Source organism: Amblyomma maculatum, chromosome 5 (assembly GCF_055883805.1).
Source record: "Amblyomma maculatum isolate TAMU_Amacu chromosome 5, ASM5588380v1, whole genome shotgun sequence".
NCBI classification, from domain to species: Eukaryota; Metazoa; Arthropoda; class Arachnida; order Ixodida; family Ixodidae; genus Amblyomma; species Amblyomma maculatum.
In genome coordinates, this window is record NC_139348.1 from 138,176,599 (window position 1) to 138,192,996 (window position 16,398).

Consider the following 16,398-nt stretch of genomic DNA (forward strand, 5'->3'; position numbering starts at 1 on the left):
ACAGCAGGCGCAGGTGCCCGGAAAGTATGCCCTCGGACTATCCTGTCGGCTGCCTCGTTGCCGTAGATTCTTTCGTGTGCCATTATCCACAGGATTGTGTGCTTCACGTTGCCCGCCTTTTTTTCCTGCTCCATTTCTCGGTGTGCCTGTTTGCATACGCGTCCCAGGAGGAAGGCACGACAGGACTTTTGGGAATCGCTGATTGTTATGTGTTTTCTACTTTGGCTGCTGGCGTGTTTAACTGCAAGGGTGATTGCAACTTGTTGTTGTTGTTGCGACTATAGGAAGAAGGAAAAGAAAATGCACGGGCCTGCTACTGGCCCTGTAGCTGAGTCACCTCTGCTGCCTCGAGCGGACAGAAGAGAGAAAGTAGAGAAGAAAAAACAGAAAGGGAGAGAAACACGCGCACCGCAACAGCTATCGTCCACCACCTAAGCGGTGGCGGGTGCAATAACAGCCTAAAAAAGGTAAAAATTTGATGGCAGGCTATCCCCCGCCGCAAGCGGCGATGACCGACCAGTCCCAGCCTCGTAGGGCCAGGAATATCCACCCTTTACCACCTATCTCTTCCTTTCCTGTGAGCCAATTATTATTATTAATATTAGTATTACTTGCACGGCACAGCAACAGTCCCACGCTGATTTTGTGTGTTGATTTATAGGAAAGGCACAGAATCTGTCACATTTTAGGGTTTCTTGGCTCATAGTCAAAATCACGTCTGCGCGAGATATGTGCGAGAGATCTGTTTGTGAGATTCCGCGAGATGTCTTCTCTTTTGTCTAGCAACCCTGCCATCTGGAATCCCACAGTTGAAAGCGCACCGATAAACGCCATGCGACAGGAGCGACGGTATACCGTCCTAACGCTTTTGCCATAGAAAGTGCAACAGATATGGTGCTTTCCTTTCCTCTAAACCAAACATAAGAATATATATTAAACTGCAACGAACGCTCGCCAAGTACATGAAATTTTCACTGTGTGGCACGACACCCGGTCTTGCTAGAAAAAAGCCCATAAGAGGCGCGCGATATATTATGTGCAGATCAATTTTCAGGCTTTCGTATTTCTTCAGTGCAGATTCTACAGTGCTTCCTGGATCCTTTCTTTTTCTTTGGGCGATTCTTAATGCGCTAGGACTATATAGCCAACAAGGCTGAGGTCAACGCACCTCTAGAAGTTTGTACATTTTTTAGACGTAAAGCAATATTTCACTTCTTAGAAGCACTCGAACCGTGGTTATTCGTTTGCCACCCACACTGTCTACCGACTAGCCAACGCAGCCGGTTGGTCTTTCCCAAAACTATGCCCTTTAGCCGTTCTGAGATGTCTGAAGTCTCCACGCAGTTCAGCAGCGAAGCTCAAGCGGCATGCTCGTGTCTGTGATGGTTTTGTATATGTTTAGCCATGAGAACAAAAGTCTTGAGCGAAATTACAGAAGCTGCAACTTTGGCAGCAATTGTTAGACGGTAATGAAACCTATAATGCTACCCAAAATAACACACCACCATATGCTCATGTATATGATTTGTTTCCTGTTACTTAAAAAATACTACAGTAAAAACCTACCGGATACTTAAGCTCCGGATTAAGCATAAACCTGGTATCGACATCTGGGCTTGCCTAATTGTACTAGCATATTCAAGTGCCTGCAGTGACAACTTTTCCTTTTTGGAAAGACCAACAATTTTCCCACCTGTACAACAACGCCTTCACGTTGTCTAGTCTTCAGAAAGTGAGGCCCTCAAACAAAAGCTCGTGGGTTTGAGCGCTTCTAATCAGTGAAGTATTGTTTTAAGTTGAATAAATTAGTTTAAAAACCTACACAATTTGAGACATGCGGTTACATAAGCATTGTTGACCATTTGAAATTCCTGCTCGAGGTCACGCGGCTCTCACGTTATGTCCCTGTCGATTTATCACTTGCGGCCAACAACGGTGCTGCACATCTAAATTCACAATGGCATCTGTGAGACAACGGAATCGCGCCATATAGTGCGCGCTGTCACTGCGCCGAAGACAAGGTTGAAGTATCTCATACCTCGAGCACCTCGAGCCACAGACCAGGTAAGCGCGTGACTTGTCAACGTCTCAGCCTTTCCCGCACTGCAGCTTGGAATAAAGCGATCTCCTCGCCGTGCTCACACCTCGTTCTTCTACAACCTCTGCTTAAGCACCGCAAGCAAACCCCTTCCGTGCATTGCTGCCTGAGTTCCTGTTCTCCTTGCTTGGGGTGTCTACCAAGGAGATCGTTTGACACGAGGCCTAACGTCCACTGCCTTCGGCTTCTGAAACCTTTGTTTGAGCGCACCTACCATCATGGTCGGTGAGTTTCGTCCTTCTGTGTATTTTATCTAAACCGAGGCTCATGCTTTCTCTGTGCGACATGACACTGCAGCCGACATATAGTAGAGCTGGTGCTGGATCTCAAATGACACGCTGAAAGAGAAGGCGAAATACTAATCAGCCCATAGTTTCATTTTCGAATCACTTTGCTCCCGGCTAGCGCTTCTTTCAGACCTTTGCGGAATCTATTGTATTATAACGTCATAGATTTATTGTGTTGTCTTACGGTAGCGGCCAAGTAGCCTTGACGTAGTTAGAAGGAATATGAAAGCGAACACGGGAGCGCGAGGCCTCCGCGCTTTGCAAAGCGCTACCGCCAACGCAAGACAAGGTCTGGTGCCACCAAGGGTATGCTCAGGAAGAGCAGCCGACCAAGCTTACTTTGGATGCTTTTTTACCACTGATTCTTATTACATGTCGGTGACAGCGCATTTGAAAGCGTCTGTACAGACGACTTTGGTTGAAAACAATTTGAGCGGCAATACATGCAAAAATCTACAGGGGTTTAAGCATGGCTTGAACTTAGGGATGGAGAAAAGCTTTCAGTGTTGCAGCCATAGCCCCTGAACACCGCTTTTTCAATCGCGGGTTTTTCATTATTTGGATTATTGGCTGGTTGGTTTACAGGAAGGAAAAGACGCAGTATCTGTTACGCTTGTTTCCGTTGACACCTGAACCGCGCCATAAGTGAAGGGAGGAAGCTGGGAGTGAAAGTGGAATAAGGGAAGAGCGGTCATAGTGGACGGCTTCGAGTTATTTTCAACCCCTGTGAGTCTTCAACGTGCACTGACATTGCAAAGCACATGGACGACTTTTTGTTTTGCCTCCATCGCGAGATTTAAAGGCATTGGAAGCTTCCCTATTCTACGCCATGAAGTTTCGTTGAGCTAGAGACCCATCGATGTGTTGATTTCGAGCTCACATAGAAACAAGAAAAATAAGTGTTCTTTGTGTATTTAGCGAAGCTAGAGCACCCTCCTGCCCATATGAAGAGGAGGATTTTGCGCGAATATCGCATAGGTTGCATTTGTTTTCACCTAATAATTGAGCGTTCATTCGAGGCGCTATGCCCTCAATTAATTAATTGTAAATTAAATCTACACACGCCCGCCTCGCCACACTGTATACTGACGTTATGAGCTTCTTACCCTTAACGTATCTTGCTGATTGCGCCTTTCAGATGTATCTGAAGTGTCTCAGCGTAAGTGTTACTTTTTTGTATTCTACGTTCGCTGCAACGCGTGCCTGCATTTCCTCTGCTCTATTGGCACTGTTAGAACTGCTGCCGTGTCCGTTTAATCGGTCTGCCGACGAAAGCAAGCATGCTTACTTTTTAAAAAGCATAGCCAGCATATAGCCTGGAATGCTAAGCATTCTGTAAATGCTTGCTTGTCTTTCACTGCTTTGTAAAACATGTTACAAATTGATGACACGAAACCAGATATGTTTCTAAAATTTATGAATTGATTACTATCACATATAATAAGCAGTAGCAAATATTCGTCTCCAAGGGATACTTCTCAACTGCCTATAATTTTGCCAACTAGATTCACGTTCAAAATGTAATACTCAGCAATGCCGAAGAGAATCCTAAATTGTCTCATTTTGAGTCAGATGCTCAATTTACTCAATTTAGTTATTATTCAACCGTATGATCCGGATTTCGTTAGCGCCATTTCTTTGGGGAGTCGCGCAAAACGTAGAAATATTTGCCTCATCAACCGATGTGGTGACGTACCCGAAACCAATTGACTTAGTCGATGGGGATCTTGTTCTAGTTAGTCAGTGCGCTCGTGACGTGTCTGAACAAAGTGTGGGGGAAGGCAGGACCTCAGTTGCTAGCTGCATTTAGCTGCATGCAGAATTGTCTGCACAGATCTGCGTATGACACTGGAATCGAGCCAGCTAGATTCAAGGCTGCGTGCATGTACCATAATCGCAATTTCTCGCAAGTTGGTGCAGTACGTCCCTGAAGATTGATCATCATCACCTGCTGCAAAGCCGTAGCTTATGCATCGGATAACAATGACGATGCAGGTAGCAGGTAATGCGGACACAAACCTGATTCCGGTGCATTTGAGGCACTAAATGTGATTAGGTGTCCCCTAAATTATCCAACACGTAGCATCGCAGCTGCAATAATTGCGAACTCTGAACCTGAACTACTTTTCTTGCCTTATCCCCAAATTTCATGTAGCAGAGACTATTTTAACAGTTTGTCTGATTCTTGAAATCATTCTCTCAAATTTTTTTCACCTTATTCTATGTTGTTTTATTAACTTCAGTATGTTGGTGCACCTTCGTGTAACTTAGTCTTAGATCTGGTACCTAATTCTACATTCTCTCAAAACCAGACTATGGAACTTGTCCCTATGTATTCTGGTATTACTTGTCTTTCGGTGTTTACTCATCTGACACAGGCAGAAATATAACTCTACTAGGGGCTGTTCCGTGGCACTGAGTATGCAGACTGCTGCCACATACTGCAACCTCTTATCCTCATATTTCTTTATTTCGTTGTCGATCGGTTGTTCACCGCAAGCTCTGAGCATAAGCTGGAAGTCTGCAAGATCTTGCCACGTCAGTTTTCTGCCTAGGCCGTGTTCTTCATCTTTGCCAGCTTCCTGCTGCCGTGTATTAATGAGTGTCATCTGAAGTCACCGACTTGCCCTCAATGCATGGTCGTCCATTTTAGGTGTGAGCACGACAACAGGTGACCGCTTTATTCGGAAGCGCCATTGCATCCGGCAGCATCGTAACTATGTGGCAGACCATTCAAAGCACCTCCTTTAGGCTTATGTGCGCCTGCGGCACTTTGCTTCAAAAGTCTATTGTATCGAAAGCCATGGCGGTGTGAAGCAAATGAACACCTACTCTCTTATTCACTATAACATTGAATGACCTCGCACGTATCGACGTTTCCCATGTGCTCACGCGAGTTAAGTAGATGCTGTGGACAAATCGAAGACTGTGCAGCAGAAACGACTGCACCATTCAAAGTGGAAGTCAGCGCTGTCATTGACAGAGCACTGCTAATCTTCTTGTAAGCAGGAAAGGATCAAAAACCGAAGCACAGATATTGGCGTCAACAGCCGATTTCGCTCGTTAGTCGCTTGTGTTGATGCTAAAATTTGGTGCAGATTCGAAGGCTATTGAAAACAACGAGAGCAAGTCATCAGGTTAGACATTCAATACGAGGAATAAAATTTGCTGTGTCGTTTTAAACATGAAACTCAACAAAACTACAGATCGCCCTAGAAACGCATCGTGCTTGTATCACACCTGTGTGAGAAAACTTCCAGTGCCTTTTCAAATGTATTGCCTATCGGCCTAAATTTTCGTGATTCAGATTTCATGCACCTTTTTTATTTGATATAGCACAAATTCCCTTCATAGTTTTCATCAATATAAATACTGCATTTAGCGCCAAACATGTCGTGCACATGTTACGTTTGACAGGAGCATTTGCAACAGCGCCGTAGTGTGCTAAATGCATAACCCAAATCACTATAGTGCTCGCAGGCCCCTTTTATTCGGCTCAGCTGACTGCATGCAGAATCAGTGTTCTGGTACGCTGGTCTCTGTGCTTAATGCAATTTACATTAGCTTTGCCGGCTCTCAACGCATGTACATCTTGCATGTTCAGCGAGTAGATTTACACTGCGAGAGCTTCACACAATGAAACTGTTATATCCCATACAGAAGGTTTATTTGTGATGTCACTGATCTCAATTGCTTGCGTTCTTCCTCAGTCGAGCCCACCGCAAGTAAGTTACTTTCACTTGCTTCTGTCGTATTCATCTTCCTCTCTTTGTTTCATCCGGGACAGCCTAGTTGTTGCTCGTGTCCATAAGTACCATGTTCATCTGAGCATGTAGTCAGAGTAACGCAGAAAGTGTGTCTGAGGGAAATGGGAGAATTTTTACTTAATGAATTATCGATTCCTACTCTTCCATGGCAGTGAAATGATTTGAAAGGTGCGTTACGAATATAATTGATGAGCGAGGAGCCAATATCGGCATGTGTATACAGCAAAACGCTCTGAACCTAGAAAAATATAATAGACCTACAGCCACTTCATAAAAGGTCGGGTCTTTTGCAAACGACTTTATAAATATGGTCAGAGCATTGCTAAAGCATGATGTAATTGTGAATAACAATTTGGTAATCAAAATTGAAATTGCAGATGCTCTGCATGCTTATTCCGATCTTAATATTTCCATTCAAGTTTCTGACGTAAAACTATGGCCATTTGCTTTCCCCAGCTGATGACAAGTAAGTATAGCCAGTTCATTTAATGGAATTGAGAATCTTATTCAACTATACAGAGGCACTAATCACTGGGCAGTGAAAATAATTGATTACATGGTGACCGAAACGAATCGATACTTGTTTATCATAATCTTAGGTAAAAGGGGTCTACTAAGCATAGCCTGGCCGATTAAAAATAAGTAAAAATCTTGGCCAGTCCGCCCCGCCAAAAGCATAGCGGGCGCACATCAATATAAAATAGGACTGGGAATACTCAAGACGGGATGGGGGGCTACTGAGCTGAATGAGTATAACTATTCGGCTAACAAGTGTACGCTTCGCTGGCTAGAAATTCTTAGCTTACAATGCTTGATTGTTGACCGACAATGTTTCCTTGAATCACAGAATATGGTGTCTAGTTCTGGCTGATGTTATGTTTACTGACAATATTGTGCTGGAATTCTTGATTTACGTAGAGTCTTGCATATGATTACTTCATCGTTTATTTGTTCTATGGGCTGTTATCTTGGTCAGATTGTAGAATGAGTTTGCTGGTAGTAAACTGCTTGTAGGCCACCCATGTGTCTGGGCAGCCTCATAAAAATGAATAAAAATCTAAAATATGCTTTGTTTTCTGCAGAAAAAGGCTGAAGATGTTTGACAGCCATAAAACATTTTGTTTTCTTCCTTGTACGCCTTTTCCGATCCTTTTTAGATATCCAGTTTGTCCTTCCCATTTATTTATTTTACTATTCCATCATAATTTGCCCTTCACTTTTCCGGGAAGGGAGTCTGTGATATATTAAATACTATGATACAGGTGCTAATGTTTTCTCGAAAATATTTTTCTTTCAACGTCAATGTGACCAATGAATTTTATAGGCTTTGAAACACACGGGCATATACACGTTTTAATATAGGGCGTTACAAATTATCCAACACAGCTTTTCAAAAACTGGGCGATATGCACCGGTGATTTCTCTTCAGGTATGTTGGCTTAAAATATCAGACTTCTTAGAAGGAGCAATGACAGGTATCAATATTCAAGATGCCAACATGAATAATGAGTCTATTTTCAATATTTTTTTAACTGGCACGTTAGCTTGAATTTTCGAATGTCTAAAGTTTTGGATTTTAAGGTTTATTTAAGTCTACAATTCATGTAAGGCGCCTGAACGAGCTTTCATAAGCATTTTTTTTTGTATTGAATATTTCCAGTCACTGTTCCCACTAAGACAATTTTAAAGAGCGACTGCCCTTTTATGTTGCATTATAATTTTGTTCCGAAATATCTCGCACAGTTTTGAATATAAAATAATTCTGTCGAATAATTCTAAACACCTCTATGATTCATTATCTGTCCATATTGTTATCTTAGTCTATAATTTCCACGCAGGTCATCGAATATGACGTAGGCCCACGCTTCACTTCAGATTCTCTCTTTACATTTCAGATTCTCTCTCTGCCTGAACTTTGTTGCCGAAATGTCTATAGACTGACTTCTTCCTTACCCCCCTCTTCCCCCCCCTCCCCCGAGCGATGATTAGCTCCTCTGCCCGTCTCCTTGGAAACTAGATGTTGGTGGCACCTTTTGTTAATTTTTTTCTTCACGGGCCGATTCGCTTGTAGATTGGCTTTCTGCCGTTGCTCTACAGCAGGTTATCTTTTGTATGTCTGGTCAGAATTAACCCCTTACCTGAAAAGGCTTTGTAGGTCAGAGACTGGTATACAGAGCGTGCCGTGTGCAGCAAGCCAGGAGAAAACAAGAGGCGTAGAGGAGACTTGTAAAGTCCAGCATTAAGGGATAGCTATCTAGGCCTACTGCTTGTACACCCCTGGGAGAGCATAGCATCATCCGGCTAGCCTCCGCAAGCCGAACGTCTTTGAAATCTACTTCTTTCTTTCTCTCCAAATCTACGCTCACTAACGCCTTTGACTACCCCTTAGAATCTGGTCTGGCCAATAAAACCCAACCCAAACATTTTTCGCAAACATTTTTCTTTTAAAAACTAGAACATACGCTAAATACTGAGCCTTGTCTTTCTTTCATCGGACCTCTTTAATACATTCAAGGTAATACTAGAATCCGGTGCGGTAAACATGAGGCTTTAATCAGTAAGAGGTGCGAGAGGGAGCTAATGGTAGTTCATGCTACTTTCGAGGAATTCGACACCGTACTGCCACAAATGCTTCTCCATAAGGAGGTAAAAAAAATCAGGCACTACTGATTGAGGATTGAAGCTACTCATATAATTACATTCTAGCTCTTAGCGCTTTGGTCATGAAGGCGCTGCAAAGCCCTGTTTTCAGCTTTCGTCATAGTAGCGGTTTGAATCGCAGGATAGAAAAAAAGATGGTTTTTGGAAAATAGCGCATAAAAACATTTCGTAGATTTGTGGCCGGCTGTAAACACAATGGCTGGCACCACGATTAACAAGAATGCACACTGAGTATGGGTGGCGATTTTGATAGGCCCGTTTCGCTTTAAGCTCAAAACCTTATTTTTAGGGCAAAGTCTCAAGTCCAGCTTTCTTGGACTTCACTTTAATGATACGAAGCTGTGGAATACTGCAAAGCATTTTCGCGAAAATACTTGCGCGAATGGTCTGATCTTCCAATCTGTAGAAAACCCTTGCTTTTATGTTTGTCATGGGCTCATATCAGCAGTTTTTACTGCCGTTGAAAAGCAACACGGTGCATTTGTAACTGTAAGCAATAGAAATTGTAAGCTGCCCGATACGGCGAAGTAGAGATATAATTAATATCAATATTTGAGGACAATTTCAAGTTATGCGAGAATACGCGGTAACAGCAAATTATTGTTTAAAATATGCACACATACAGTACTTCCGGTTATGGCATTCAAGCATGCTTTGCACTGTTTTTGCAGAGCGAACTTGCCTGGGTCCAGCTCTGTCTCCTGGGTGACGTCTATGCTGTGTCTTTTTTTCGTTCTCGCTTTTCTCGTGGGGGGAATTTTGATTCTCACCCAGCAAGCCAAACCCGGTAAGCACCTGTGAAAGCGCCTTTTCTGTAGGCTTGAAACTGTCGAGGGCAAAATTAATGAATGGGTGAATGAACGTATGCTAAAGTCTCGTTTAAATTGGTTGGATAGCAACTGCTAGGAGATTCAGTGTTTCTTTGCTTGCCTCATTTTAACATTACGCTTTGTGTCTTAAAGTTTCTTACCTTGAAATCTACCTTGTGCATCTACACGCACTGGAAGTAGTAGGTGTAGTAGGCGATTAAGTCTACTTAGGACAGGTAGTAACCGCAGATTCGGACCATGAAAAGGAAATAAGAAGAATAAGATTGGGATGGAACGCATTTGGCAAGCACTCGCAGATTATGACTAGCAGCTTACCGGTATCGCTCAAGAGGAAAGTATACAACAGTTGCATCTTACCTGTACTCACCTATGGGGCTGAAACGTGGAGGCCAACCAAGAGAGTTCTACTTAAGTTGAGGACAACCCAGAGGGCTATGGAACGAAAAATGGTAGGGGTAACATTAAGAGATAGGAAGCGGGCAGAGTGGGTCAGAGAAATGAATCAAGTTACCGACATTCTAGTGGAAATTAAGACGAAGAAATGGGCATGGGCAGGACATGTAGTGCGAATAAAGGATAACCGATGGTCGCTTAGGGTAACAAAGTGGATTCCAAGAGAAGGAAAGCGTAGCAGGGGGCGGCAGAATGTTAGGTGGGCGGATGAGGTTAAGAAGTTCGCGGGGGTCAAGTGGATGTAGCTAGCACAGAACCGGGTTAAGTGGAGAAATATGGGAGAGGCCTTCGCCCTGCAGTGGGTATAGTCAGGCTGATGATGATGATGATATGAGTAGCTCACAATATACCATCCGAAGGGTTCTCTTTCACACAGGAACTTCTGCTGCGTGCTCATTAGGAGAGTGATTTCTAGGTCCCAGTTAACATAAGACATTAAAAAAATCATCATTACGCTCACCGCAAACTGTATTCTTCAACTTTGCGCGAAGGTGTGTTTTATACGCCAACTATGTAAGGAAAACGTGCAGCAGAATAATCACCATACGACAGGGTTCTAAGGGAAGCTGTGTCTCGTTTACAAGCATTTATGCCACTGGCACAACTACTCAGCGGCTGATAAACCGACATGGCCCACTAGTGAATGATACATTTTGGTTGCATAAGTCGGTCTTCAGTCAGCCTCGGCTTCCCTTGAGCTGCATATTCTGAAGCTCAGCAGCACACATGTAAATGTTATCAAGTTTGTTATTTATATATAAATAACATTGGGGGAGGGGGGGTGGTGATATTTTGCTTGAAACAAGAAGTGTTCAGCAGAGCTTGATTCTGATTATCATCCATTTGGACAGTGAACGCTTAGTAGACTGGCAAAGTGCACCATTAATATATATATATATATATATATATATATATATATATATATATATATATATATATATATATATACCAACCAATTAGACCAGCCATTTTCTTACAGCGTTTGAACAACACATCTCAATATTCCATGCTTGGTTGGAGAAATAGAAAACTGTACAAGTCGTTCGGGCTTTTTGCCGTTTCTTTAGTGACATAGGACTTGACACGCGATTGTGGCCCAAGCTGGCTTTTCTGACCACGTTGTTATCCATCGCGACTGTATACATTCTCCTCTTTTCCCCAGGGCACTTTAGCAGGCCAAATGTTTAACATTCCGGCCGACCTCTCCGTGTTTCGAAGCTTAAACTTGTATCTATATTGAAAAAAAAAAAAAAAACGTGCTTTTGTAGTGTTGATCTTATTGTCATCGTGAAAATTAAAATCACACTTTTTCGACGTTATTGCTTAGCTCACAAATTATATGTAAGTACAAATTTTTAAGAACAATGCAACTGAAGCTGAAAAAAGAATTCGCATACCCGTTGCCTCTCCCTCTCGTCATCATCCCATTTTCGCTTGTTCTTTCCATTTCCTTCATCATATAGACTACGCTCATGCTGTTTTTCTATCCGGTACCTCTCTCATTTCACCATCCCTTCGCTTCCTTTCCTTACTTCTTATCTCTCTCCTTTTTGCTGCGTGCCAAACGAGGCTTCGGAGACAAGTATAGACATGCTTTTCAGGCATGGCGCCCCTAATACGAAGATGTTGAAATATCATAGTGATGTTACTTGATGCTGGGCACTTCTTTTAAGAAAAGGGATTTGTGACACGGTACAACTTTGCTCAAAAGTGGAGAGACCACGCGTTTTGACAAAACTGGACATCAGCTTTTTCTGAAGATGTACCGATGATTTCTAAGTTATCCAGAGGGCAGCCAACTAATATGCTTGCCATCTTGTCCAAACATATTTGTCAGGTGCATCTTTTGATACCGAAAAATAAGTCCAGCGGGTGGCGTGGCCTCTCTGCTTTTGTGCAGGGGTGTACATAACCCAAACCGAATGTCATCAGCATGATAATAATCACTATACATAATCACTCCCTCTAAACGCTACCGCGAGACGATTCCTCTGTCATGTTTCATCGGTTGTATAATGCGGGGAGGGTTTTTGTTCTTGTTCATATCGGAACTTGTCTTTCAGTGTTTTCGCCCTATTACACAACGCCTGACATCATGTACCTCGGAAAAAGGGGTCGAATTCAATGTGCGCTTCCATGTGTTGATCGCTTCTTTTTTTTTTTTTTTCTTCAAGTGAGACGTGCTTCACTGCAATTTATTATAATTAAATGCTAAAATGGTAGCGCTGTTTTATTCGAGCTTCTGTGGGAGCACCATGGTAGTAACGGGAATACTTACATTACGTCTGAGTAAAGATTAGTTGAGCCTTCGGTCTCGGCTTTCTCGTGCGCTTAGCATTTTTGTTGTGCTTGTGCTTAGACGAAACTATGAGGCTCGCAATAAAAGTAAAAATAATGGATTTCTTGCGCATCCTTCATATTGGCACGATACATGGATACAGCACAAGAGAGCGAGGCCTGAAATTGGCTACCGCGAAGTAAAAGCCTGCGCATGTTCCGTAAGGTAATTCTTCCTGTTGTAAGGAGGAGCTCACTGCATGCTTCACAACCTCGGCATAAGTTCGCAAAATATGTACCAAGGATGCATTCCACAGCAGATATTTAGAAGGACTGTTCGATTGCTTGACTAGAAGGCATTAAAGATAAGGTTACGCGCGCTCTACGCTCCATCATTTGTCGATTAATAAAGCACCTAACAGCGCTCAAAACTACTAGAAACTCCGAACAACAAATTATACTTTATAGATGCTTTGCCCTAACCATTTGTTTTTTGTTTAGCTTATATGGCACGATACCGTGGAACCAATAAGCAATAACATGTCAAAACAGCATGATAAATATAGAATCCTGCAAAAGTTTTAAAATATTTCCACAAACTGCATAAAAGCATTCTTATTTGAGTATATGTATTACAGCAGATGTGGACTAGCCCTCATGCAACCCGACAAGTGTTTTAAACCCCATTCTTTTTTTTTTTTTCTGGTGTGCACAGATGACGGCGAAGAACCGGTGCACGACTCGGATAAAGGCAGCAGCAGTGGCCCTTCTGCTGACAATTCCTCGCCATTTCCCCAGGTTGTGAATAAACGCCCTGTAACTACTGCTGCTGCCTCCATTACGAACCCGGGTGCTTCTGGAAGCGCTGCATCTGGAAGCGCTGCTTCTGGAAGCGCTGCTGATCAAAGTCCAGCTTCCACCGACTTATGTACGTGACTCTGGGCTATTCCTAAGAGATTTCACACGGTAACGAGTAGATTGCAATGGTCAGCTCAATTCAATACATTTACGTTTAAGAAAAGAGACAGACACTGGCGTCTGCCCTGTGTCTGTTTCTTCTTTCCTGATTCTTATTTTGCATGCCAAAGATGTTATGAATACAATTTACGTTGATACAACATTTTGGCTTTAAACACCCTTGACGAGCAGAAGGGAGAGAATAAGCGGCACCCAGATATTTCTCACCAGCTGTCCTTTTAACAGCACGTTAAGCAGACTGAACATACGGTTCTCCTTAATAATTTAAAATGGCAATTTGTATTTACCCGCTGAACGCACATGAGTGGTACCAGCAGCGCTGCTTTTAGATTTTTTTTTTAATGTACGTCTCAAGGTTCATTATTTATATTTCCGTTTTTTAGTCCGTATTTTCACATCAAACATTATTCGAGAAATGAAGACGAATTGCGGCTTAAAAAAGCTTCAGAGCCTGTGTATTAATTTGGCATGTTCTCGAGGTGTCCTCATGGGCATGTCACCTACGTATTCAGAACTAAAACTTAAGCAACGCAGGTGTTTTGTGCTCTTCGATTTCACAATATCAAAAGAGTCATGTCCATGCGAATATTACAGCGCTTTTGCTCATACGCAGGGTGTTTCACAGAAATTGAGCTAACATGAAAACTGCGGTGCTCCTGAAATGAATGAAATTAAAGGAATGTCGTTCACTGTGATGTGGGCACGTAACAGTGTTTTTATATTTTAAATTTAAATTTTAAACTGAAATAGGCAATTACATACTGATTACTGCGTGAATACATTATTCACATTGTGTATTATTTAGCCAGGCTATAAAGAACAATAAAACATAAGTAATATTTTTGTAGCAGCCTGTCTTATACGTGGTTTTTTCTTTACAGTTTCTTAAAATGCAATATAAATAAGGATTGTTTCTGTTTCGCTACAGTGTTGTAGCATTGTCAAACACTATTTGAGCGCACGCAGTGTGCACGGTTATCATTTTGGTCTCAATGGTGAAACATATCTTGAAAAATGAAGTCAGCCCATTCTTCCGCAATTTTGAAAACGCTGCCAAGACGTATATAACCAAAATCAAATCAAATGTAGTCGGATATTTCCCACATACAACTATAAGAACAGCAAATTCTAGTATTTGAAAGTAGACTCTATTTGCTAATTATTTAAAAAATCTTACCTTGCTCATGCGTGTCCTGAACGGGAAGCGTCTGAAGCCGAGGCATATTATAAGGCTCACTTAGGCTCCGCCTCTGTGAGTATGACGCGATAGCGCATGCTACAACGCAGCATAAAGAGCCGCGCGTTATCCAGGCCGTAAGTACGTGAACGTCTTGACATAGAAGTAACCTGGGACTCAGAATGCAAGGATTCAGGCAATTCTACGTGTGATCCGGGCTTGGCCATTATCATTACCACTAACTGCAACCTCAATTTCACCGCCAATATCATACTTAAGTTCGACAAGTAGAATGAATGATCGCTTTCCCTCGAGCCCAGCGTCGAATTGCGATTAGCTCGCTCAGCTGGGAATCGGCGGGATAATGGCTCGATTATCGATGAAGATGGTTATTTTCTTAAGTGCCACTACTTCGGACATCCCTAGCGGACATTTCCGCGAAAGGAAAGGCATTGGTCTGCATTAGAAAGGATTTCGCCAGGGCGGGCGTAACGGCAACGCATCACAATATATGACTTTCGCCTTCATAGGCGCAGACAGTCTTTAGTGTCTCTGCTAAATGTTTTTATTTATTGTGCATCCTCATTTTATTTCTTTTTACATGTCTCTCTCGCTATTTCTAAACTCTCAAAATCCGCTGCAAAAGGTGAGACGCGCTTGGTACATAAGGCATATATTTTAATCTGTTCCTGCTTGCGCACAACTTTGAAGGAATGTAGTTTCCAGGTAGTCGAAATTTGCGGAGTCCTCCTCAACAGCGTCTCTCATAGCTTAAGTCGCTTTGGGTCGTTGAACTTTACAAGCCAAACCAAACATAATAGGGGCTCTACTTATCAGCCTAACCGGCTCCCCGGCCCCTTCTTACTGCCCTGTTTCTACACATCATTTTGGTCTGTAGCTTGAACTGCCCATTCATGCAGGCCAGACACCTCGTTTGGTTCGACAGCTTGTGCTGTTTGCACCTCCAGTTTTCTTCATTTTAAAAGAAAAGGGCCGTACGGCCATTAAAGATTAGCAATGATCCTACAAGCCCTGGTCCACACATTCTAGTACTCTTATTGCTTGTGATATGTCTCTCGAATATGCCTCTCGGATATGGATATAGAGAAGCAACCTTATTCAGTCGCAGTGATAAAACGTGGCCTTACATCTCCACCTGGAGTATAAATGTTCTATTAATTTATTTTCCATTTCGTTCAGACAACGCTTTTGGTGGCCAAGAACAGGAGTGAGCTACGTAGTGCGCACTATAATTAGGGGAAAAGACGCCAGTTGCAAAGATGAGCGACCAAAGCCACAGAAGAGAGTGTTAAACGCTAAGACACCAAGCTGATTACAATCGCACAAAAGCAAGTATCAGCAGAAAACTTATTTTACTTATGCTTAAGCTCCGTATTTAAGGGTATGACGCGATAGCGTGAGAAAGTATAAAGCCCCATTTTAGCCAAGACATATGAACGTGCCTGTGTGAATACAAGTGTATTGGAAGGCTTATTTTGATATCATCCTCCCAGATAAATGGAGAGACCCCAGTTCGCAGCTCCAGCCAAAACTACCGTCAGGCAACCCTACGCCAATTCATTGAGCCGCGATATCAGCTGCCAGTATCACCTTCCGGCGCCGTGCTCTTCGACACCAACGCCGGATACCACGGAAAAAGCCTTTCTTGTTGTCGAGTTAAAACGTTTCCTGGTATTCAACCAAACATGCCCTTAGATTAGTGGCTAGAACAAATGCCTTACACGCTTCTAGTCGAGTAAAATTGTGTTTAGTTTAATTCTTTTTACTGTAAACATTTTTCAGCCCAGAGTGGGCTTCCTAGAGCTTGTTGAATGCTTTCCGCGTCCTCGAAGCCTATGCAGCCTTGCTA

General features: G+C 42.7%; 1 protein-coding gene across 1 annotated transcript in view; it reads left to right on the top strand.

The window, feature by feature from the left end:
* The first annotated feature begins 2,316 nt into the window (after positions 1-2,316).
* The window catches only part of hid (head involution defective), a 48,725-nt gene continuing 34,643 nt past the window's right edge, over positions 2,317-16,398 (top strand). Inside the window, exons 1-2 of the mRNA XM_084605328.1 lie at positions 2,317-2,323; positions 13,089-13,301. Of these exons, the coding sequence (XP_084461454.1) occupies positions 2,317-2,323; positions 13,089-13,301 (220 nt within the window). The remainder of the gene's footprint in view (positions 2,324-13,088; positions 13,302-16,398) is intronic.